The sequence below is a fragment of the Trichosurus vulpecula genome, chromosome 8 (assembly GCF_011100635.1).
Source record: "Trichosurus vulpecula isolate mTriVul1 chromosome 8, mTriVul1.pri, whole genome shotgun sequence".
NCBI classification, from domain to species: domain Eukaryota; kingdom Metazoa; phylum Chordata; class Mammalia; order Diprotodontia; family Phalangeridae; genus Trichosurus; species Trichosurus vulpecula.
In genome coordinates, this window is record NC_050580.1 from 179589444 (window position 1) to 179615602 (window position 26159).

Genomic DNA, 26159 nt, shown 5'->3' on the forward strand with positions numbered 1-26159 from the left:
AAAAGTCACAGATCAGGTGCCAATCTGCATTAGTGAGGGGAATTTCCATACCATGAGTTCCCCATATTTACAAAATCATAAATCCAAACAACAAAGACCACAAAATATATGTGGTGCTTCTTTGAAGCTGCTGAACTATTATGGAGTCACTAATCTACATGTCAATGTCCTAGGTAAGGTTAGTTACTATTCTCCTCAAATCATAAAGACAGTGACATAATGACTTCCCATTCATTCATGTGACTGTTAGTGTATGAACAAGACGTAATGGGGGATATAAAGATATAGAAGGCATATAGGTTTAACCTTAGAGAGACTTCAATCTATACTTCTAGCTCTCATCTCTCCTGAACTCCAGTACTGCATTAACAACTGCCTGGTGGATGTCTCCACCTGGATCTCCATTGGTACCTCAAACTCAATATATCCTAAAGGGAACTGATTCTGTCTCTCTCCCCCACCTCACTGGGACGGCTATGCAGATAGAATGCCAGGCCTGGAGTTGGGAAAACTCATCTTCCTGAGTTCAGATCTGATCTCAAACACTAGTTCTGTGACCCTGGGCAAGTGACTTGTTAAGTCACTATTTGCCTCTATTTGCCTCAGTTTCCTCATCTGTAAAATGAGCTGGAGAAGGAAATGACAATCCACTCCATTATCTCTGCCAAGGTAACCCCAGTGGGGTCACAAAGAGTTGGACATGACTGAAGAAAAAAAGACTGAACAACACCTCACCCCAACCTATCCCTCTAACTAGGAGGTACAATGAGTTGCTGAGCCTGGAGTCGAGAAATTCCAAAGTTCATGTCCAGCCTCAGATACTTTGTGACCCTGGACATATCACTTAAACCTTTACTGTATCAGTTTGCTCAACTGTAAAATGAGGAGGATAATAGCACCTACCACCCATGGGTATTGTGAGGTTCAAATGAGATGATATTTGTAAAGCATTTAGCACAATGCCTGGTACATAGTAGACATTTAATAAATGCTCTTTTCCCTTTGCCTTTTGTTCCCCTAACTTTTCTGTTTCTCTTAAGGGTAGCACTGTCCTAGAGCACACATGTTATGAACCTCTGAATCATCATGAACTGTTTGGTCTTCCTTACCCCACATGTTCATTCATTTGCCTCATCTCGTTGAATCGACCTCTACAACTCTCACATTCTTCCCTTTTCTTTCACTTACCTTCATCACCTCTTGCCTAAATTATTTCAGTTGCTTCCTATCTGGTCTCCCTGCCTCCAGTCTCTCCCCTCTCCAATCCATCCTCCCACACAGCTACCAGATCGATATTCCAAAAACATGGGTCCAACTGTGTTGCTCCCTGTTGCATATAAGATAAAATACAAACTCCTTTTTATGTCATTTAAAGCCATTTACAAGCTGGCTCCAGCTTGTTTTCTAGACTGATTTAACATTACTCCTCCCTCACCCCTCACCCCCTACCCCCAAGGTTGCCTTCTAACCAAATTAAAGCATGACATTCAGGTCCCAACTTCATGTCTTTGCACTGGCCATTCCCCTCACCTGGAATGCTTTCCTTTTTGCCTTTACCCCTTGAAAGCCTGGCTTCCTTCAAGGTTCAGGGCAAGTGCAAATTCTTAGACATGGCCTTTTCTGATTCACCCACTCTTCCCTCGCCACTTTCCAGTCAAAATTACTTTGTATTTACTTTGTATAAAGTTTTTATTTACTTATTTTAGGATCCTATAGAGCCAGAAAGGACTTCAGAGACATCTGCATACTTGTTGGTATCTGTGTACATGTTTCCCCCAGTGGAAGGTCAGCCCCTTTAAGGGTAAGGACTGTTCAGCTTCTATCTTTGTATCCCCAGCCCTTAGCACGGTGCCTGACACATTTTAAGTGCTTACAAATTATTGTTCAACAAAATAGAATAGTATGCAACAGAGATATATGCACATATAACCACAATGTAGACTATGATTGAGAAAGCTGTTGTATATGAGTTTATGGAAAGGATATAGTACATTTTGGTTGGAGAATCAAGAAAAACTTGGCAGATAAGATAGTATATTAGTTTGGCCTTGGATGATGGGAATTTTATTAAGTAGCGAAGGCATAAATAATATGAATTGAGGCACAGAAGCAGTCTATTCAGGGAACAGTAATTTGGCTAGATTATCGGATGGTGAATAAATAAGTCAGTGAATGAAAAAGCACTTATTATGTGCCGAACACTTAGCTAAACTATGGAGTAGATAGTAAAACTTTAGTGCTTGCCTCAAGGTGCTTACACTCCAACAGGCAGTATGGTGTGGTAGATAGAATCAGGATGACCTGAATTCCAAATCTAGATTCACTATGTATTAGCTGTTTTTAACCCTGGGCAAATCACTTAATGTCCCAGTGCCCTGAGCAGCACATATCTACATTTGGTAGAAGGAGTTTCGTTTCTTGGAGACTCCTTCACTATTCTGGACACCCTTCACAAAAAAAAAAATTTTAAGCCAGATCATAGAAGATGATGGATACCAACCGTAGGAATTTAGACTTTATATTGTAGACAGTGGAGTCCCACTGAAGATTTTTAAGCAAGGATATGTGGTACAGTGAAAACAGTAATAGATTTGTGGTTAGAAAACATAAGTTCAGGCCTTAGCTCTGCCACTCACTACCAGTGTAACTGGGCAGTCAATCAACAAGCTTATATATACAGCTTTTATTAAGTAATGCATCTGTCAACAGACACTTATTCAGTGAGATTCTGTACTGAGCTCTGGGAATACAAGACAAGACTGAAACAACTTTGGACCTCAGGGAGCTTACACTCTAATGGGAGACATGTACCTATAAGTATTTACCAAAAAAATCATGGGTAGTTGACTTGAGAATGCACTGGAAGTTGGGAGAGGATATTTAGTAATGGCTTCATGTAGAAGATGTTGTTTGAGTTGAAGGAAGCCAAGTATTCCAAGAGATTGAGGTGAGGAGGGGAGTTCAAGTCATCTGACCTGTCTGTGGCTTGGTTTTCTCAACTATAAAATGAAGAGATTTGACTAGATAATTTCTGAGGTCCCTTTCAGCTTTAAATCTATGATGAAAGCTGTGCTTTAGAAAGAATAGTTGAGTTGTATAGGATGGTCTAGATCAGATAGATCTGAAGCAGGGAAACTAATTAGGAAGAATCTAGGGAAGATATAGTAAGGTCCAGAACTAGAGTGGTGACAATAGGAATGAAAAGGAGTTGATGAATTCAATTCACTTTAACAATGTTAAGGACCTATTCAATCAGTCAGCAGTAACTTAAGAAGTTATTACTCTATGCCTAGTACTGTGCTATTCAAAGGGGTTACAAAGAGAGGCAAAAACAATTCCTGTTTTCAAGGAACTCATGTTAATGCTATAACATGCAAACAGCTATGTACAAGATATAGAGTTTAAATGGGAGTTAATCCCAAAGGAAAGGCACTCCCATTGGAGGTTCTGGGAAAGGCCTCTTTCAGAAGGTAGGATTTGAGCTAAATCTTGAAGGAAGTCAGGAGGTAGATATGAGGAAGGAGAACATTCCAGGCATGGGGGACAGCCAGTTTTGAAAAGGCATGGAGTGAGAGATCAGTGTCATGTGGGAGGAACAGTAAGAAGGCAAGTGTTACTGGATTGCAAAGTAGGAGGATAGGTTGAAGTATAAAAAGAATGGAAAGGTAGAAAGGAATTAGGTTGTAAAGGACTTTAAAAGCCAGAGGATTTTATATTTGATCCTGGAGGTAATCAGGATGCCACTAGTTTTTATTGTTTGAGGAGGAGAAAGAAAGAGGCAAAGTCAGACCCATGCTTTAGGAAGATCACTTTGGCAACCAGAAGATTATTGTAGTAGTTTAGGTGTTGAATTAATGAGAACCTGCACCTGGATGGTGGCTGTATTAGTTGGAGGTAACAGAACATACATATTCACTAGAGATATTGCCGAGGTAAAAATACAACTGAGCAACAGACTGGATATGTGGAGTGAGAGAATCAAGAATGACCCCATGTTTGTGATCCTGGGTGATTAGGAGGATGTTGGTACCATTAAGAGTGATGGGGAAGTTGGGAAGAGGAGAGTAAGGGGAGAGGGAGGTTCCATTTTCTACATGTTGAGTTTGAGATGTATTTGAGATATCTAGTTTGAGATGCCCAGTGGGCAATTAGAGTTTAGAGTGAAAGTCAGGGGAGGGGTAACAGCTAAACAAATAGATCTGAGAATCAGTCTGCATAGATATGATAATTGAATCCTTGGGAGCTGGTGAGATTTCTGATGAGATTGTATCAGGGGAGAAGAAAAAAAGATGGCTCAGGACCTAAGCTTGGAGGATACTCCTGGTTAATGGGTGTGACTTGGATGAAGATCTAACAAAGGAGACTGAGAAGGAACTTGTCAAACAGATAGGAAGAGAATCTATTCTATTGTTTCAGGCACTGGTGATACAAAGACAAAAATGAATCTTTGGCCTCAAAGAGCTTACATATAAAATATATTGTGACAGCTGAATCTGCAAGACTTGATGATGAGCCTATGTTTTGGGAGGTAAGGAAAGGAGATAATAGAAGTTTTAGTGAAGGTTTGGATTTTGAGCCTGAGTGATTGAGAGAATGGAGGACCAATCAACACAAATAGGGATTGGTGTTTACAGAGTCTCTTGTTGTCAGGCAGTAGTTAGTGCTGAGATAGACCTAGGAAGAAAGGAAGGAAACATACATTTATTAGGTGCCTACTATGTGCTAAACACTGTGCCAAGCTCTTTGCAAGTATAATCTCTTTTAAGGCTCGTTACAACCCTGGAAGATAGGTGCTATTATTATCCCCAGACAGACTCTAGGCCCAGCACTCAATGTATTGCACTACCTAACTACTAGTAAGGCCCTAAAGCCAATTAATAGATACTCTTAATATGTAGAAGAAATGACATAATTGAATTTCTAGAGGAACTCTCTGCTGAGTTTTGGGCTGTAGTTTCTCGTGACATAATCTAGTTGGAGAGTGAAGTGTTAACTGAAATGTAAAGAGCCAAGGCCTGTTTTCTGTCATTCTGTGGTTGGCCAAAGTGTCACTAGATGAAAGGATTTGTCAGAGGAGAGGCACGTTGATTTGCTCGACAGATGGGTTCTGCACCTAGTAGGTAGTGTTTGCTGCATTGAATTGTGTTCGAGGTGCATGAGAAGCCCAGAGTTTTTGATGGGTGACATGGTGGCTGGGGTGGCACTCTGTTTCCAGGACACTGCAGAGGAAGGGTTAGGGGCTTTCATTGGTGTAGCTGAACACTTTGAGTGGTGGCAGAGAGGCCCAAGCCTCGGAGTAAGGGCTGCCGCTGCAGCCAGAGGGCTAACTTACCCCGTTGGGAGGGGGGGCCCTAGGGCGAGGACCAGGGGTCTTCACTAAGCAGGGCTGGGGGAAGTGGGGGGGAATTGGGGGGAGCGTGTGCCCGGCCCTGGCACTAGAAGGCCCTGGACCTGGAGAGGGCGTCGCGGCGCCGGTGGGGACCCCTCCCTCCGGAGTCATCCCCAGCCCGCCTTCCGGGCAGAATACAGCCGGGGGTCCAGAGGGATCAAGAATTGAATCCCCAGAACTTGTTTCCTGCCTGGAGAGTAGGAGGCCGCGACCCCGCTTCTTGGGCCAGGCTCATTTCTCACGCGAACCGCAGGCTTCGCCTTGGCCCTGGAAACCGGATAGGCCTCTTCATGCGCTCTCAACCTAACCCGGAGGCGGAGGGGGAGGGGGAGCCTCGCTAGTCCCGCCCCTCGCTTTGCTCGTCGTCGTTGTCGGTATGCTGAGTGACGGGGTCTGTCCACCAATGGGGTTGAGGGGCGGGCGAGAGCAGCACGTTAGGCTGCGCAGGAGGAGGGGAACTGGTGCTGGAGAGACAGCAAGAGGGGCGAACCGGCCCCCCGCGGCCGCTGCAGGTAAAGCCGTCTCTGCTCCGCGGGGTGCGGCGCGGCTGGGCAGCCCTTCTCCTTTCCCTCTCTCCTTCACTCCCTCTCTCGCTGTGTTGAGCCTCACATCCGCAGCCCCCGCCCGAAGATCGCCCTCGCCCCCGGGCATCCTCCCCCTCCCGCATCTTCCTGTGCTGCTCGTCCCCGCCCCAGAGGGCTCCCCCGCCGGCCCCTGCCCCAAATGCACGTCTCCCCAGCCCCTTCTCTAGGGGCCCCTTGCCAGAGCTCCCCTCCTCTCCTGCTCTTCGGCCCCACTGGCACCACCCCTGGCTGCTTGTGCAGGTAATGTCTTCGTCCCTCTTCCTCCCCTGGCCTCGCTTCCCACTCATTGAAACCCCCACTTCCTCAGCCCTTCCCTCCTCCCAAACCAGGACCTCTTTTCGGTACTTTCTCCTTGTATCCTAAATGTCCGTGGACATACCTATGCATATAGTTCTTATTGCTTATTGCGTTTTCCATGTCGATTGGAGCGGGCTCAGATTACTTTACAGATTTCATCCTATGCTTGAAGATACCCCTAACAGTCTGAGATTTGGGTTGTTAATGCTCTCGATTTGCAGATGAAGAAACTGAGACATTGGCTTGTCCAAGCCCGATGCAAACTATTGCAAAGGCAAGGAATGGGACCCAGATAGCCTGACCTCCAGTAACCATCAGCTTGTACTCTTATTATGTCCTTAAGTTAATTTCTCCCTATTTTATGGACCCTGTCATTCTATCCTTTTATCTCAATTATTGAGGAGTAGGAGAGTAAAGATAATACCTTAACTATATGAGGTACCTTTCTTCTAGAGAGCTCAAAACGTTGTGCATTTTCCATTGTTGAAGGTTGTTGGATCAGAGATTTCTTGGGCACAAATTTTGTCTCCACAGTGTAATACTTAGTTTTAGGGTGTTCCTCCTTTTAGATTATTTTGGTGATTTGATTTAATTTTAAACTTTGTGAATGCTTCTTTGGCTTAAAGAGATTTATCGTTGTTTCTTCGCAGTACATATATGTATACATCCATAAATATGTATGTATAGATGTATGTACGTATATAATGTATATATGTATACACACACACAATACCATCCAGTCCTATTCAGGAAGATACTATCTAACATCCTTTAAAATTTTGAAGGTAAAAATTTGAAGTTAATATTTGGAAATAGAATACTGGATTCTTTTCTGAATCTGTGAGCAGTTGTTTAAATGAGTTTCATGATATTTTTGAAAAGTACATGGTAAATGGGCACTGTCCTTTGCCTTTTTAAAGAAGTCATTAAGAGTAAAGAAAGACCATAGCTGTTCTATGCTTACTTTAGTGTCAACCATTTGTCTTCCAGGGAGCTGGAAGTCAGTCTTTCTGATTTCCTTTACCCTTCACTGAGAGGTATGAAGAAGTTGAGAGGGAAATGTTTGGAGTAAAAAGTACAGGAACAAAGCTGCTTTCCCTGCAGTGGGACAGGTAAAGACTGGAACAGAAATGGGGGCAGGAGAGGGAAGGGAAGGAAAGAAATGAGGGCAAAGTAGTTGAGAATCTGGGTCTTAATAAAACCACGATCAGCCAGAATAAAAGTAAAGAAGTTGCACCAAAGTGCTCAGTTTATATTTCTCGAGTGTTTAGTCTCCATGGTAAAACAATAAATGTCTAGGTATCCTGTTCTTTTCCATAATTAAACCCATCTTTTAAAAGGGACAGCTATTACTGGCCTACATAAAATATTCCTCTAGAGGTGGCAATATTTGGAGTTTGTAGATATACAGCCCAGGGCTTTGACACCAGCTGTCAGTCTGTTCCTCCAGAAAAAGACCCTGGATGGAAATTGACATTATCCAATTGTGTTTTACTTTTGTTTTCTCTAATAGAAAAAAATTAGAATTATGGAAAGTCACAGCCTGAGTTTTGTGTCTTTTTTTTATTACTTGTAATTCTGTTTTGTACTGTAACCCTAAAGTCTCCCCCACAGCTCCTTATTTCCCATTACTTATTCAACATATTGAAATTTTGTTCAATATTTGATTCACTTGGACAGTGATTTCACCAAATGGTAATCAAGTACTGTGTGAGGTTTGCAGTTCATTTGAAAATAATCGGAGGTTAAAGAGAAGATGGACTATGGATGGTTCTGAGCCTTGTTGAATTTGTGAAATTGAGCTAGTAGAACAAGATCTCATGTGCTTCATACTACCAGGATAAAACAGAAATTATAGGAAAAGAAGCTGGAGAGATATGTTGGGAGCAACATTGATCTGATAGGAGTAGAGAGGAATGAAAAGTTGAGAATTAGTGGTAGACATGAAACAAGCCAGAAGGGAGAGGTAGAATAGATGAAATAAAGTTGCGGGTTAAGCTGAATGGTAGGACTGAGTAAAAAGGGACATTTTAGTGTAATGTGGTACTGATCTGCAAGAGTGTTGAGTTTTCTAGGCCTGACAAGGCTAGGAAAGAGGAGTTTGTTGGTTAGTGGATGGGTCTGCGAACTTACGGAGTAGGTAGGAGCACAAGTTGTTGAGAACAAATTGCTTGAGTCGAATGAGAGTAGAGAACTTATTTACAATCACATTTCTTTTATTTTCAACCCTTTAGAAATGAGGCCTCTTTCTAAGGTTCATAATAGGTAAAAAGAAGAAATGATAATAAGGAATTATTATTAAAGGACTAAGGTGCCAACAGTAACAGGGAAAGCTATTCAAAAGATTTATGAATTGCTTTCAGTTTGCAAACTTAGAGGACAGGAAATAAGGAGTTTTTATCATATTTAAATCATACATTTAGACTACTGGAGCTGAAAGGGAACTTCCACACCATCTAGGCCTCCCCCCTTACTTCACACCTCAGCTCAGAGAGGTTGTGTGCCTGGGGGGGTGGGATGGGGGGGGCATCATACACCTAGACTCAGAGGTGGGATTTGCGCCTAGATCTTTCTGGTTTCAGGTCTAACATTCTCTACATCAGTGTCTCTCCTTGATAATAATTACTTAACACATGCTCTCAACAATGATGAAAATAGAGTATATGTCATAGAGTAGGACCTAACTATGAAGAATGATAGAGGTGAATGTTTCTATAGTAATATTGATTCAGTCTCCATAGTGATTTTGCTAAATAAGGAATATTTGATTCCATCACCCAAATACCCTAAATTCCACTTTGGTATCACAATATCTTTCATTAAGTCAGTTAATAAATGTTTGGATTGAATGCATTAATTGTTGGGTGGGCACAAAATCAAAAGAAGGTTGAAGGAATGGTTGAGGCAAGGGTGAGAATAACGAAGAAAATGAGATGGTGAGTATGCATTTCATGAAGCTGAATAAGATCCTGTTGTGAGGGAGTTTTGAGTCCTGATTGACATGTCAACTGTGATTCTTACTTCTAATAAGCCATGCCTATAGTTTTACATAGTCTGAATTATACACTGGCCTAGAAAAACAGAAAATGCATAGTAATTTCGAGGGAAAGTGTTAAGGTAGGGGGTAAAAAACACTATTGAAATTAGATCCTTAATTGTGTTGACAGTTATTTAACACTTTCTGTGCCATTTTCCCCATCTGATGCTACCTATCTTTTGAAACTGTTATGGAACTAGTTACCGTATAGTACCTTGGAGACTGGAGAGTAAACATTAAATTATCACAGAACCAACCTTCTTGGCACTTCCTCTGATGCATTGCTGTTGTTTTTGTCTTTGTATCTCCAGCGCTTAACTAAATTCCTGGGATTGTCATGTAAAAGGATCGGGTTTTCTCATTTTCATTTGTAATTTTCAAGTGACTGTATTTAGCCAATTCTTAGCTTAGATTTTTTTCCAGTCTGACTTCACCTGTAGTTTCAGAAGCTGTTGTGGTCATATATATATATATATGAATTAAATAAGCATACTTAACTACCCTTTGCCAGGCAGATCAGTCCTAACAGGAGTTAATTTGTACAGAATACAGGAAGTTCCCTGATATTTCATTTGTAATCCCATTTATCTCTTAGAATAAGTATTCTTAGAATACTTAGAATACTTAGAATAAGTATATTAGTATAAGTATCTACTTAGAATTAAGTATTTTAGAAGGGTCCCTAAGACTGAGGACCCACCATTATAATTTAGAGAATCCAGGCCAAATAAATTAGGCTCATCAGACAAGAGGGAAGCAGTATGTTGGCAGTGGGAAACTAGACTAAATTTGGAGTCAAAATCTGGGTTCAAATTTAGGCTGCCATTTTCTACCTGTATCACCTTGGGCAAGTGATTAAATTTCTCTGGGGCCTTAATTCTCCTCAGCTGCAGATATGGGGGAGTTGAACTAGAAGGCTTCTGAGGCTCCTCCTTGCTCACTATTTGTGAGTCCCAAATGGAGCCTTCTTTCCTGGGAAGAGTCGTTTATATTCAGGGAGTTGTAGAGAGGGAAGGAAGAAGTAGATCCTGGAATTGCTGAAAGTTTAGAGAATCTCATTTGTCTCAGCTTGTGTAGTGCGTTTGATTGAACGTACATTTGTACCTGAAAGGCCGCAAAGAAGCCTTAATAGATACGAAGAAATTTATTAAATTGAATGTATCAAAGAATTTTTCATCTGCACTCACTGAAATTGTTAGTGGTGTAACATTAACTGTCCCTTTTAAGACCAGGAAACAGTGAATGTCCTGATTCCTACTCTCTAACTAGCATTGGGAAATGTGGAAATGTGTGAATAGAGGCAAGATGAGGTTGTTCATGGGAAGAAACAGAGAGGAGGTTAAGGGCAAGAGAACCACAGGAAAGGAGGGATTGGATTAATTTTTATTTTGAAACAAAACTGTGAATAAATCTTTTTTTTTGTCAGGTCTCCCCAGACCTCTTATTTGTCTTTTTACCCTTCTGGTACTACTGAGCTCGAGGGAAGCTGTCTTACTTAAGAAGGAAGAATTCTCATCACAGTAGATTTATTATTTTCTCACTAGCTCTTCTCACCCTCCATTTTTGTTTCCACATAGGAATTCTACCACCATCTTCTGAAGACTTAACCACCTTACTCCATGAAGGCCAGAATAGCTTGACATGTGTGGGTCTCTTGTCTCTTCTGCAGAATAGCTATTCTTCCCCATTGTGTGCAGTTTTTACTTAATAGGGGAGGGGAGGGGAGAGCCAGGATCCCCCTCCCCTTCCCTCTTTAGAACTCTGTGAATACTTTCCACACCTCTTTCCCAGGATGGCAGACCCCATCATGGACCTTTTTGATGATCCCAATTTATTTGGCCTGGACTCTCTAACTGATGACAGCTTCAACCAAGTCACACGAGACCCCATAGAAGAGGCCCTTGGACTGCCAGGTACCCTGGACTCCTTAGATCAGATGAATCAGGATGGTGGAAGCAGTGACTTGGGAAGTTCATCATCAAGTGGCCTGCCCCCTCCAACAGAGGAAACCCCTCCTACAGAACCTCCCAAAGAATCAGCAACTCCAGCCCCAGAGTCACTGACCTTGCATGACTATACCACTCCACCAGTGGGTCAGGAACAACCCAACCAAACTATCTTACAGACACCACCACCACCAACAGGACTTCTTCAGGTCTCCAAGGGCCAGGAAATCCTGAGCCAGGGAAATCCTTTTATGGGTGTCTCTGCCACAGCTGTCTCCTCCAGCAGTGGTGCAGGGCAACCCCCTCAGACAGCCCCCAAGATTGTCATCCTCAAGGCCCCACCTGGTACCTCAGTCACAGGTGCTCATGTGGCACAGATCCAAGCCCAGGCCATCACCAGCACAGCACAGCCTTTAGTGGCTGGCACAGCCAATGGTGGTAAAGTTACTTTTACCAAGGTGCTAACTGGTACTCCACTTCGACCAGGAGTCTCCATTGTTTCTGGCAATGCAGTCTTGGCCACTAAGGTCACTGGAGGCCAGGCTACAGTGCAGCGCATTGTTCAACCCAGCCGGCCAGTAAAGCAGCTGGTCCTGCAGCCGGTTAAGAGTTCTACCACAACTGGAAACCCCGGGACTGGAGCAACACCACTGAAGCCTGCTGTCACACTGACCTCAGCTCCCACTCAGGTGACTCATGTAACAGGGAGAGTTGGGATATAGTCCGATTATGGGTCAGACTCAATCCTGAGTTTAGATAATAATATTCAGTTGTGTTTTGATTTTGTAGCTTATGTTTCTTACCTGCCAGGGTGGATAGTGATATGACCTTAGGGCTTTGCCTTCATGACTCAGTGTTCAATATTTTCCCATTCTTTCTTTATTACCACCTCATAGTATTTTCCACTGAGCCACTAAATTGTCCAAATTGGGGAGGGGAGGGGCCAGTGTGAATAATGGTGGACAAGTAAGACCTAAAAAATATTTTTGTTTTTATTACAAGACTGGTTAAAGATATACCTTCATCATCTGATCATCAAGATTGAGTTCCTGCTATTCTGTCCAATAAAATGCCCTTTATTTAGAGGGGTCCCTGCTTTTAGAAGGAAATACTTGAATGACCCTGAGGCAGTTTGACATGGAAGGGACATATAAACTTAGGGCCAGAGAGTTTGGGTAATAGAACTGATGTATACCTCAGTCCTCAGATTATGCCATAAAAATCTTCCTTTACTATTTCCTGTCCTTAATAACAGGGTGAATCAAAGCGCATCACTCTGGTTCTCCAGCAGCCTCAGTCAGGGGGGCCTCAAGGCCATCGGCATGTCGTGCTAGGGAGTCTGCCAGGCAAGATTGTGTTGCAGGGCAACCAGCTGGCAGCCCTGACTCAGGCCAAGAATGCCCAGGGGCAGCCCGCCAAAGTGGTGACTATCCAGCTGCAGGTGCAGCAGCCGCAGCAAAAAATTCAGATTGTACAGCAACCACCCTCGTCCCAGCAGCAGCAACAGCAGCCACCCTCAGCCCAGCCAGTGACCCTTTCTTCGGTGCAGCCAGCCCAGATTATGGGACCAGGACAAAGCCCAGGCCAAAGACTTACAGTACCACTCAAAGTGGTACTTCAGCCACAGGTAACTCTGTAACGGGTGGAAAGAAAAGAAGAAAAGCATGGTGTTTTTCATTGTACCTAACCGGAGTAGCCTGTTATTAAGCACAGGGCCCTTACTAGTTTTGTCACCTTTGTCCCCCAAATAAATTTGATTGAATACATCTAGTAGAACATAAAAATTATAGTGCCCCCAAGGTAAAAGGATTAATTTAGGGAATGAACAAATGAGGTGATAATTTATTTAGTGCTTTTGACCTGCTTTAAATCATCTCTAGATCCTTTCTAACCTTTTTTTTTAATATAACTGAAATAAAGTAATATCAGATAACTTTCATTTTAAAGATAAGGAAACAGGAACAGTGAAGTGGTTTTCCCAAATAGATCAGGAATAGCAATAGCAGCTATGTTCTGGACTATTCCTTATCTAACAATCTTTTCTAGTTGTTTCATTTGCTGCTTTTCCTAGATGAGTTGTAGGGAGAAGATCAAGAATGAGACTAGGAAGACAAATTGAGGAGATTGAAGTTTGAATTAGCATCTGTGTTGCTTTTCACTCCTCTCCAAGTCCCATACCAAATGCCACAAAGCCTACGTACCATAAAATACAGTCTGAGCCTAGTTTGTTGCTGACATAAAGAAAGGCTAAATTATCCTTCCTCTATGCCTCAGAACTATGTTTTGGGCAGATTTCATAAGGGAATGATACTGAAGCTCATATTTATCTATTTCTGCAGGCTGGCTCTTCCCAAGGGGCCTCTTCGGGCCTCTCAGTGGTTAAAGTGTTGAGTGCCAGTGAGGTGGCAGCTCTGTCTTCTCCAGCAGCCCCTGCTCCTCACACTGGGGGCAAAGCTGGAGTGGAAGAAAATCGAAGGCTAGAGCACCAGAAGAAACAAGAGAAAGCTAATAGGATAGTGGCAGAGGCAATTGCCAGAGCTCGGGCCCGAGGTGAGCAAAATATCCCACGAGTCTTAAATGAAGATGAGTTGCCCAGTGTCCGACCTGAGGAAGAAGGTGAGAAGAAACGCAGGAAGAAGAACACTGGAGAGAGACTCAAGGAGGAGAAGCCAAAAAAGAGCAAAGCGTCTGGTACCTCCAAGTCTAAGGGCAGGAGTAAGCTAAAGTGAGTATCTGTTGCCACCTGAAGAAGTGAATTAATGGCAGCCCTTCTTGGTGTTTTTGTCACCTTTAGATTGGATGTGACATCTGATGGGCAGTTTAAAGGCAGTAGAGTATTTGCATATAACATTTCACATTGAACATTGCCATCATTTGCTTGGTATAACTTTGAGAATTAAGGGATAGAAAAGATTAAATGCTAACCAGTGATAGAGTTGAAGATCTCATCAGTAATCTGTGGCCTATCTTTCCACAATTCCTTTTTTTACGATGCCTCTGGGAGCATGATATATCACACCAAAGTGGGGCCTCATATTGTGCAAGATTTTCCCCAAATTCCTAATATGAAGAAAGAAGCTGCAAGGAGATGATGGTTCCACTCCTTCATCCCTCAACCTTTGATTCAACTCCTATAAGCTGGGGCCATACTAAGGGGAGTTATAGCCTCTTATTTCATTCCTGTCATAGTTAGGAGTCCTTTATCCCCAATTTATCCTACTTCCCATACTTAGGAGTCACATAGCTTCTTCCAGATACATCAGGGATTTGTAGTTGGAGTAGTTACAATAAAAAAAAAATAATAATGTCTCACATTTGTATAAGGGATAGTTGCTCAACATCATTAAATTATTCTGTGAAAATACAGTATTGGACAAAAGAATGTTAAGGGGACAGTTCCATAGCAACATTATAAATAGGCAATTTACTGAATGATTTTACTGTAGAGTTTCATGTGACTTTCCATTAGGATTTAGTTATATCACATTAAAGATATTGCAAAGTAATAGCAGTTAGGACAGCCTTCTTCAGGGTATATTTTCATTATAAAAAGGCTTCTACAGCCATTAATTCATTTGATCCTCACAACTACTTTGGGAGGGCAAGTATTAACCTCAGTTTTTAAGAATGAAGAAATTAAAACTGCAAGTGGTTAAATAATTTCCCAGAATTATATAATTAGTGGTGTAACTAGGACTAAAATCCATGTCTTCAGATTTGTAATTTAGTGTTCTTTCCACTACCAGTATTCTGCCTCTCATTTGGCTGTAAAAACAACATTGGCAAGGTCCCATGGTCTTTAATGGTTTTAGAGAATTGAATTGGGCCTAGACACAAATGGGATTCTTGTCCTCTTCTTACTGAGCTCTCTTATCCCCTGGCCTATGCTGTCGGTTTTTAATCTCTCTACAACTATCTCTTATCGACTGACAATTGAATTGCTATGAAGATATGTCTGAGGGGTCCCCAGTACCTCACTGAAAGTGAATTTTTTTTCCCCTCTCAGCACCATCACCCCTGTGGTGAGTAAGAAAAGGAAACGGAACACCTCATCTGATAATTCTGATGTGGAAGTCATGCCTGCACAATCACCCAGGGAGGAGGAAGAGAGCAGCATTCAGGTAAAGGCTCTCCTGGAAAAACTGAGCTGATAAACTTGGTGACAGAGCAGGACATGTCCCCAGATTAAAATGATGGTGCCTAGATCTAAAGGTACCAGAAGCACACATATAAAGACTTCGTATCTCCCTAAATGCTTTTCTACAAAAGTCATCTTTTGAACTCTTCTTTCTTAGACTTAATGCTCTGGAAGGAGTAATAATTCTTCTTTCCCTCAATCCACTTACAATATTTTGGTTTCAGTCAGAATTACTTTAGTTCTTCTCACCTGACCTTTTCCATACTTCTGGGTCTCTCTTTAAACTGGAGCAGCCAAGCACAAAGCCTTTTTTTTTTTTTTTTGGGCGTTTGGAGACACATACTGTGAAGACCAGAAGAATGGAGGATTAGCTTACGGCTAGCATTGCATTTGAGTCCAGCACAAATCATTAATGTTCATTCTACCACTAAAGAACACTTCTTTCCTCTGATCTTCACTCCACCCTGATGTCTATTCCTTTTGGTGTAATAATACCTATGGTACCTTGTTGTGAAGATCAAATGGGCTAATATATGTGAAGTGCTTTACAAACCTTAAATCCCTACATAAATAGCAACTAAAACCAGGTCCTTGGTGACCTTTAGATTGGAAATAACTAGCACCAATTCCCAGAGTACACACTTTAGCCTCTTTCACGGGCAGTCAGACCTACTCCTGCCTTTAAATCAAATGGCTAAAATTTAATTTGTTTTCCTTTCTCTGATACTATTTTCTAGTTTGTTTTTTATGGGAATTTGGGGGTAAAATAGAGCATCCTTAACAGCAGACAGTTACTCTTAGTTCAGTGACCTGGGAGAGAGCAGCATTTATAAATGCATTTTGTTAGAATATTGCCTAAATAAAATTTTACTGTAAATATTGCCGTTTTCTTAGTGATTTTATATAATTAATATTTCATGAAAATAATCAACAAGCATTTAAGTATTTGCTATCTTCTAGGCACTGGCATACAAGTATAGGGCATAAAACAGTTTCTGCTCATAAGAAGCTTACTCTCTACTGAGGGAGACAATAAGTACATACACACACAGTACAAATACAAAATGAATAAATACAAATATATGCAAAGTAGTTAAATACATTCTAGTTCAGGAGAGAGGACATAGGCAATTGGAGGAATTGGGAAAGGCTTCATGCAGAAGAAGCCACCTGAGCTACATCTTAAAGGAAGAGAGGGATTCTGAGAGGTAGCGGTAAGGATAGAGGGCATTCCAGGCATGGGGGGGTGGCCAGTACAAAGGCATGGAGGTGGGAGATGGAGGGTTGTATTTAAGGAACAGAGAGTTCCTACCTACTTGAACTTAGAGTCTAACTGGTAGGTAAAATAGGAAGTAAGGCTTAGGATTACTGCAACTTATAGAAAAAGTTATGACTTTACTGGAATTTTTGCCAACTTTTATCGCTCCACTTTGGGTTGTCTAACCATTGTTGCTTCTGCAGAAGAGACGTTCAAACCGACAAGTGAAGAGAAAAAAATACACAGAGGATTTGGACATTAAGATCACAGATGATGAGGAGGAAGAAGAGGTGGATGTGACTGGTCCAGTAAAGCCTGAGCCCATTCTGCCTGAGCCAGTTCAGGAGCCTGATGGCGAGACATTGCCATCCATGCAGTTCTTTGTGGTGAGCTGAATACTTGAGCCGTTTCAGGGAGAGTACTAAGAGCAAGGGCAGAGTTTATCCTTGTTGCTCAGAATTCTCTGCTGACCACTTATATCTCTTCTTATAGGAGAACCCCAGTGAAGAAGATGCAGCCATTGTGGACAAAGTGCTTTCTATGCGGGTGGTGAAAAAGGAGGTTAGGCCTCTATGCTTGGTGTCAGCCTACATCTTTCTACTGCCAAATGTTTGACTGTTAAGAGACTTTATGCACCAGGGCTTGTTACTAGGCTTTACCTGTGGGAGGGTAGTGGACATGGACTGGTCAGAAATTAGGAAGACGATATCTCCATTGGCTTCTTCTCCAACTTACCAATCTAAAAGTGTGTAGAGGTTTGTTTAAAGGACAAGCTAAGAGCATGCTATTGTCATCATTCTAGGAGACCAACTCTTTCCAATCCTGGATTGATATTGCACAGTAAGAGGACTGGACATGATGTATACCAGGGTTTGCTGCCAAGAGTTTTGCCTCTCTAGCGGTCCCTGTGTGGTTAAAGTTAGTGTTTCTTACTTAGGATAATAGAGAATGGATAACTATAAGGTGGGACTATAATTTCTCAATTCTTTCCCCTTAGCTTCCCTCTGGACAGTACACAGAAGCAGAGGAATTTTTTGTCAAGTATAAGAACTAGTAAGTATCCCAGGCCAAAAATATTCATCCCTGAGACTCAGAAGGATGGTGGAGACTTTTATTCACCCCCTCCCCTATAGTCTGTCATGGGAGAGAATGGTTCTCTTCTCTTCTTCCTTCTCCCAGTCCATGTAATGAAAATTTGGGAAATGACTCTTTCGAGGGTTTTGTTTGTTGTTTTTCTTCTGAGGGAAGGGTGGTAGTATCTGATCAAGATTCTATATGCTATTCAATGTGACTCCAATTAATATACTAAAACTTAGATGTGGTCTCCTCTGGTAATATAAGCTCCTTAAGGACATTCTTGTTTTTATATCTCCAGTGCCTAACACATAGTAAACACTTAATAAATGCTTATTAACTCATTTTATTGCTTATCAGTTTCCCTTTCCTACAGCATGAGTATTGTTTTTATTTTTATTTCTTTTCATACTCCAGTTCTTATCTGCACTGTGAATGGGCCACTATCTCTCAGTTAGAGAAAGACAAGAGGATCCATCAAAAACTTAAGCGATTCAAAACCAAAATGGCTCAAATGAGACACTTCTTCCATGAGGTAATTAGGAGTAGGTGCTGCCTTTTCAGTCATTTGTTTTTTTCTAGAAGCATGATCTCCTAATGGGATCTTAATTTCTTGACATCAAATTGCTGAACATATGGTTGGGTCCTTAAAGGGTACATAGGTATTTATTTTCTTTCATTGCTATACTTGGCCTTCTTTCCTTATTTAACTTCCCCGTATTTTGTTTTCCTAGTTATAAAATTATTCCTTAGTTCTTTAGAATCTTTTTCAAGTGTTTCACATAATGTATATGAAGTGCTTTGAGCTTCTCTCAAGGAAAGATGTTCTGAAACAAAAGCCATTAGTAGCCATTTTCTTGTTTTAATCAAAGAGCTGGTCCATTTGGGATTTCTTTTTATGAACAATTAGTGGTAGCTATAGACATAAGTAATTGTCTTAATAAAAGAGTGTTAATTTTCTTAAAATTTCTATTCCAATCTCACTGAAGCATTTTTTTGGCAGGATTGTTATTTTCTTTCTTCAGTATTGGTATCTAGCCTGACTGGTTACTCTTTAGCAGGTTTATGAGCTTCTTGAGTTATTTTCAACTCTCCTTTTCTACTTGCAACAAAAGTGTACAAAATGTTCCTCTGCCAAAGTAGGAAACATCATGTATCCTCTGCATGGCCTCTATGCCCTGACAGCAAGTTTGTTAATTTAAAAAAAACACTTTGAGGTTTAGAAGGAACTGGGAGATATTGTCAGAAAAGGATTGTAGCCTTAGAAAGAGTAAGATGCATTTGGTCATCCCAAAATGGCTGATTTATAGACTTTCTGACATGGTTAAACAGATCTGTAGAAGTGAACTGCCTTCTAACCCTTCATCTAGAGAGGTTTAGGGGTGACCAAGTAGACTTTATGATTTCTTCATATACGAAGATGTTATTGACTCTGCCTAACTAGTACTGGTATTCTGAGTTGTTAATTGCAGTGAGTTTACATTGATATAATTTCTTTCTGATTGTCAGAGTTGTAAGGACTAAGAGTATGGTTCAGCCACAGAACATAGCTATGTTGGCAGAGCATGCCCAAACCGACTAAATAGCAAACTTATTGGGTAAGTCATTATCGGATGGTCCTCTGGTCTTATTGTCTGTGCTCATGACCAAACCAGGATGAAGAGCCCTTCAACCCAGACTATGTGGAAGTGGACAGGATATTGGATGAGTCTCACAGCATTGACAAAGACAATGGGGAGGTGAGTTGTAATGTGAGAATAGGTAGAAGGATGTAATGGGTTTCTTATTTATAGAACTGGTAGGTTATACGTCCCCTATTGTCTTGGTCTTTCTTTGATTTTTCCAGGCAAAGGTAAAAATTCCTTGGGAATTAAAAAGTACTTTCATCATTTCTTTAGGCAGAATGGCCATTGACTAAAACTGAAGTAGGGGAAAATAGGCTTTCGGTTCTAAATGATTTTTGCTTTGAAGTCAACTCATTGGAATCATATTTTATATTCACTGAATTGAATAAGAAAAATTGGTTACTTTGGGGCAGGAGGAGTTTGGACCAAGAAGAAATTTCATTAGTAGTTTCTTTTTTTCCCTTACCCCCTCAGTTATATAATAACAGGTAGCATTTACATAGCACTTTAAGGTTTGCAAAACGCTTTACAAATATTATTTCATCCTTACAACAACCTTGCAAGATAGATACTATTAGTATCCCTATCTAGATGATGAAGCTGAGGCTGAGGAAGGTTAAGTGATTCACACAGCTACTAAGTATCTGAGGCTAAATGTGAACTTGGATCTTCCTAGCTCCAGGTCCAACACTATCCACTGCACCACCTAGCTGCCTGTTACATAGAACAGTCATCAGCACAGTGGCTATTTGTTGGTTCTGAAAATTGAGCAAACCAGTAAGCACTTTCCTTCCCATTTGGATACTTAGCCTATCTCCTTCTCAAAAGTCTTCAGTTAGTACTTGCTCTTTTTCATCAGCCCCTTGAAGCGACCAGCCCGTTCAGCATCCCCTTCATGCTCTGTCTGCATTTGGCATAGCAAATGACAAGAAACTATCATCTTGCCACAACTCTTTCAAAAGTTTACTGGTCCCTAATATGGTTTCTTGTTCACACATTGGTTAAGTACAGCACTAAGTTCAGGATCTTGGAGAACTGCAATAGATGATGGCTAAGGCATTTGATCATTCCGTGCCTCAGTTATTCCTTTTTTTTAATTTCTGAAATCCTTGGATTATAAAATGTAATGCCAGCAGTGTATGACTTGGAAGTCTCAACACATGGTCTTGGGTAGGGAGAGACATGAGATGCAGGTTAGCACCTTCTTTATAATTTATAGTCTTAGAGAGTTACCTGGACTACTGAAAGGTTAAGTGATTTGTCCCAGGGTCACAAAACCAGTAGCTATTAGAATTGAGTTTGAACCCAGGTCTTCCTGGCTTTGAGGTCAACTGTAGCTACTATACCATGGTACCTCTTTATGAGACAAGATTGATAGAATAATATGATGATAATGTCTAATCAAAGGAAAAGAACTATTATTCTTTCACAGCTCCTCACATATAATAGGTACTTAATAAAAGTTTGTTAATAAATAATGTCTTCTATATGACTGATTTCTACTAGCCTACTTTTTTCTCATAACTGCTTGCCATCTGTTGAGGTGATTATCTTATGCCATGATGCTTCTAGATCCCTATGAGTTGGGCCCTAATTTGCTGCCTTTATATTCAACTCCCTTCCTATTAAGCCAAAAGTTGATACTCAGTAATTTTAGCAAAGTCCTGTAAGTGCTCAGTCATCTTGCCTTTTATTTTAAATAGTGAGGCTTGGGGCCTTGTGTTGTCACAGATCACTATCATTTCCCTTCAAATATTCCCCTCCCAAAAAATATTTTTTGAGCATAGTGCTCTAATTGGAGCAGTAGTATTTCCTCTTTACCTTCACCCTTGTTACTTCTTTTCAGTGATACCCTCTCCTAATTATTTCCTAGCTCCTTGTGGCTCACAAGGAGACCTCTTCTTCACCAGCCTCCTGACTGTTCTTGAGGTAGCATCTGGACTACTGATAGCCCCAGGGGCTGAGGCCCAGTGGAGGTGAGCCCTGCTATGCTGCCTACAGGTTTAGCCTGTTCCAACTTCTAAAAATAGCTTGGCTGCGGCCAAGGTTTTATGCAGGAAGAGGGCGGTGGAACAAGGCACATGGTCATAGCAGCTATGGATTTTAAGATATTTTGGTATAAGGATATTTTTTGCTTATGCTCAGCCTTTGGAGATGTTTTAGTACTCAGCGTTCTGTAGGTTATTCTGTAGAAATTTCATTATTAGAACAGACTTTACTTTTAGTCACTTAGCTAAAATGATCAGGGCCATTAATCTTGTTTCCAGGGGTACACTAAGTTAAACCCAGAAGATCATTGAGACTTTCTTTGTTGTTATGTTAAGGTTTTGACAGTCTGTGGTCTGGTTAAGCAGTAAGACTCCTGTAGCCCTAGCCAAGAACTAGGACTCTGTTAAAAACTTGACTTATTTTTCTCTTAGCCTGTAATTTACTACCTGGTCAAATGGTGTTCTCTACCCTATGAGGATAGTACTTGGGAACTGAAAGAAGATGTGGATGAGGGCAAAGTCCGGGAGTTTAAGCGGATCCAGTCAAGGCATCCAGAGCTCAAAAGGGTGGTAAGTAGATGCTGCCTCTAAAACAGCATATCTTGTAAGCATATTACTTAATGTTATGCTGAATTCTCTTTAAACTACTGTAGCCACTTTTCAGTCTCGGACGCTGCCCAGTTTTGCTGCTGTCTTTGTTCTTCTTCTTATTCATTTCTTATTTCTTAGAATCGTCCTCAGGCAAGTGCCTGGAAGAAATTAGAGTTATCACATGAGTACAAAAACCGGAATCAACTACGAGAATACCAGCTAGAAGGGGTCAACTGGCTACTTTTTAACTGGTACAACAGGTAAACAAAACAGTGGGCCTGAAAGATCTGGGCTCAGTTTGGGCTTACTTTTCACTATTCTTCTCTTGAAGGTACCATTTCATACTTCCAATCTTGTGTTAAAGGCAACACGCTTTGACATACTTTCCCTTCTGTGATGGTTCTGCAGGCAGAACTGTATCCTGGCTGATGAAATGGGGCTGGGCAAAACAATTCAGTCCATTGCCTTCCTACAAGAGGAATATAATGTAGGCATCCATGGTCCCTTCCTGGTCATTGCCCCACTCTCTACAATTACCAACTGGGAGAGAGAGTTCAACACATGGACAGAGATGAACACCATTGTGTACCACGGCAGTCTGGCCAGCCGACAAATGATCCAGCAGTATGAGATGTACTGCAAAGATTCACGGGTGAGCCTTCTATGTAGGAAAAGGCCTTTTCACATAGCAAATGAATGAATGACAAAGTATTTATTAAACACTATGTTCCAGGCACTAGGGATACAAATACAAAAAGCAAGACAGTACCTGCCCCTTTAGAGCTTACATTCTAATAGGGGAAGATAGTACATATAGTGGGTGGTGACCATGGATGGATATTTTAGTTTGGGAAGTCATAGGGCAGTTGTTTGTCATGTCCTTTCCAAGAATGGTTAGTTTTGATTGGATTCCTCTTTCATCTGAGCATGGCTGCTTGGCAAGTAGCTGGCAGGGGAATTGGGGGCAGGGAGCGGTCATCTCACCAGTCAGGAGCACAGATATATTGACCTAGTGGTGGCTGTTTAATTTATGCAGAAGTTTAAACCCTAGGGAACTGAACTAAACTACCTGCTTTAACTCCCCTGCCTTTTTGGATTTATGTGAGTTTGCAGGTTTAAAAGTATCTTCATAGAGGTTTTTATCTGGGCTATATATAAAGGCATCTATCTAGTGATACAGTGCTTATCCAAAGATCACTTAACCAGCAGCCCAAGTGTAGCTGAAAATTAAGGAATAAATAAAAAATCACTTTGACAGGGCAGCTAGGTGGCGCAGTGAGTAGAGCACCGGTGCTGGAGTCAGGAGGACCTGAGTTCAAATGCAGCCTCAGACACTTGACACATGTGCTAGCTGTGTGACCTTGGGCAAGTCACTTAACCCCAATTGCCTTGCCTCCCGCCCTCAAAACAAACAAAAAAAATTTTTAAAAAATCACTTTGACAACTAAGATCCAAAATCTGTGTACTAAATTAACTCCTGATGTTAAAAAGTAAGCCCCTCAGGCCCTCACTTAAAGCCTTGACTCTCTTTAGATAACCTCAGCTATCTGATTTCCTAGATCATAACAGATTAGAAGCAATGAGTTAGTGGAAGAGGAGTTGTATTGAGAAGGGATAGCTTGCAGTAAGGAAGGAGACCCCCCAAAACTATAAAACGCCAACTCAGGAACTCAAAATGTTTTAACAGTCCAGAGCCATTTATATAGTAGATGAGCAAATAGCTGTACAAACCATTAATGACCCTTGGAAAAGATTTGAGAAAATTAATCTCCCTCCCTTTGTTGCAGAGAGTGGGTTCCATAGGTATGGAATATTTTGCCTGCTATCAGTTGTAGTTGATTTGTTCATTGGTTTTGCTAAACTGCTTTTTTTAACTCTTTTTTTTTTTAATCTTTGTTACAAGAGAAAACTTGGAGGGGAAAGGGTGATACATTCAGAAAAGAAAAGTGATGTAAAAACAAAATATACCAGTAAAACTTTATTTTAAAAAAATCTTTATAGTCCTTTAGGGCAGTTCTGTATTAAAAACAATAATACTAACTCATTCATTTTGAGGTTTGAAAAGTCCTTTACTCATAGCAGCCCTATTGTGGCACATAATCCAGTGTATCGGCCTGTTTTATGAGGTAGAAGTTAATGCTCAGCAAGGTGAGGTGACTTTCCCAAGACCACCTGAGTATAAGTGTCAGGGGCAGGATTAGAGCTCAGACCTCTCTTGACTTACTCCCAACATACTTTACCCAGTACCACCTTTCAGAATGGTATAGTGAAAAGTATTCCAAATGATGATGCCAGTTTCCTTTGCTAAAGTTCTGCTCCAGTGATTTACAGTGTGGAAGTGACAGAGTTTTTTAAATCTGTGCATGCAGAATACAAACTCTTACAGATCCTACCAAACTGGAAAGACCTCATGCCTAGCCCAGGGATGTGTAGTGTGTGTGTATATATATATATATATTTGTGTATGTGTGTGTGTGTACATGTATACATATATACATATATATATACACATATACATACATGTGTATATATATATATATATATGTATATATATATATATATGTGTGTGTGTGTGTGTGTGTGTGTGTGTAATATATATCTGTCATCCAAAGAGCAGCTTAGCTCAGTTCAGAGATGCTCATCATGACCATACAGTGATGATTTTTTTGGCCATAGCACTTCCTGAAGATGATCAAGGGATAGCAATTTGTGCCCCAGGAAGGAGTACCCATATCAATGAAGTTATGGATCCTAAAAGTATTCTTTGAAGACATTCATTGGAAAGTGATTTCTTTAAACAATTAACATTTAAACACTTTTGAGACTTAAAGTGGTAAAGGTTGCCCTTATTTCACTCTATCTTGTGTGATATTTTTGTTTATTCCCCTAATGTATGTAAATGTGTATACATGTATGTCATACCCCCATATTAAATCATAAAATCCTTGAGAGCAGAGTCCTTATCATGTCCATCTTTGTACCTCGAGCAGTCTTTGTATCACCCAGCGTAGTGCCTTGAACATAATATATAATTAATAATTTTAATTTAAATTAAATTAAATTAATTTAAATGTTTAAATTGACCTGGCAGTCAGTCAGCACTATATTTCATATTAGATTATTTGGTATTTTTTGTTGGGAAGAAAATGATTTAGATGATTTTGTCAGTAATTATGTACAGCAGTTGGATAATTCAGGAAGTTCAGAATAGTCTCTCTTTTCTAGAAAGCTTCAAATAATTTCTAACTTTTGTTCTTTCATGCTCAGGGACGGCTTATCCCTGGGGCATATAAGTTTGATGCCTTGATCACCACTTTTGAGATGATCTTGTCAGACTGCCCTGAGCTACGGGAGATTGAATGGCGTTGTGTCATTATTGATGAGGCTCATCGACTCAAGAATCGGAATTGCAAGCTGCTTGATAGTCTCAAGCACATGGACCTGGTGAGTTCAGCAGGCTTATTTGTGGGAGACATTTGGAAGGATTAGTCACCTCTATGGTATTAAACTCCCCTACCCTGCTAAAGATATTAAAGAGAAGGAAATCAAACCAAAGTAAAGGTCTTCATGTTGGGTGAAAGGATCTGGTGGCCAAAAGTAGCCATATGATTTTTTTTTCCACTTTTCATTTATTTATTTATTTAATATATTTAGTTTTCAGCATTGATTTTCACAAGAGTTTGAATTACAAATTTTTTCCCCATTTCTACCCTCCCGCCCACTCCAAGATGGCTTATATTCTGGTTGCCCTGTTCCCCAGTCAGCCCTCCTATCTGTCACCCCACTTCCCTCCCCTCCCCTTTTCCCTTCCTGTCTTGTAGGGCAAGATAAATTTCTACGCCCCATTGCCTGTGTATCTTATTTTCTAGTTGCATGCAAAACCTTTTTTTTTTCTTTGTTTTTGAACATCTGTTTTTAAAACTTTGAGTTCCAAATTCTCTCCCCTCTTCCCTTCCCACCCACCCTCCCTAAGAAGTCAAGCAATTCAACATAGGCCACGTGCGTATCATTATGTATAACCCTTCCGCAATACTCATGTTGTGAAAGACTAACTATATTTTGCTCCTTCCCAACCCATCCCCCTTTATTGAATTTTATCCCTTGACCCTGTCCCCTTTCGAAAGTGTTTGTTTTTGATTACCTCCACCCCCATCTGCCCTCCCTCCATCATCCCTGCCTTTTTTTTTTATCTTCTTCCCTCTTCTTTCCTGTGGGGTAAGATACCCAATTGA

At 41.0% G+C, this 26159-nt stretch overlaps 1 protein-coding gene across 1 annotated transcript in view; it reads left to right on the top strand.

Moving 5' to 3' along the window:
* Window positions 1-26159, top strand: part of CHD8 (chromodomain helicase DNA binding protein 8) — a 63478-nt gene that overhangs the window by 14321 nt on the left and 22998 nt on the right. The window contains exons 2-14 of the mRNA XM_036734624.1: window positions 10885-11942; window positions 12509-12880; window positions 13593-13978; window positions 15260-15374; window positions 16853-17035; window positions 17142-17210; window positions 17647-17702; window positions 18141-18258; window positions 19379-19462; window positions 21769-21906; window positions 22066-22187; window positions 22336-22579; window positions 25195-25371. Coding sequence (XP_036590519.1) covers window positions 11100-11942; window positions 12509-12880; window positions 13593-13978; window positions 15260-15374; window positions 16853-17035; window positions 17142-17210; window positions 17647-17702; window positions 18141-18258; window positions 19379-19462; window positions 21769-21906; window positions 22066-22187; window positions 22336-22579; window positions 25195-25371 — 2907 coding nt within the window. The 5' untranslated portion in view covers window positions 10885-11099. The remainder of the gene's footprint in view (window positions 1-10884; window positions 11943-12508; window positions 12881-13592; window positions 13979-15259; window positions 15375-16852; window positions 17036-17141; window positions 17211-17646; window positions 17703-18140; window positions 18259-19378; window positions 19463-21768; window positions 21907-22065; window positions 22188-22335; window positions 22580-25194; window positions 25372-26159) is intronic.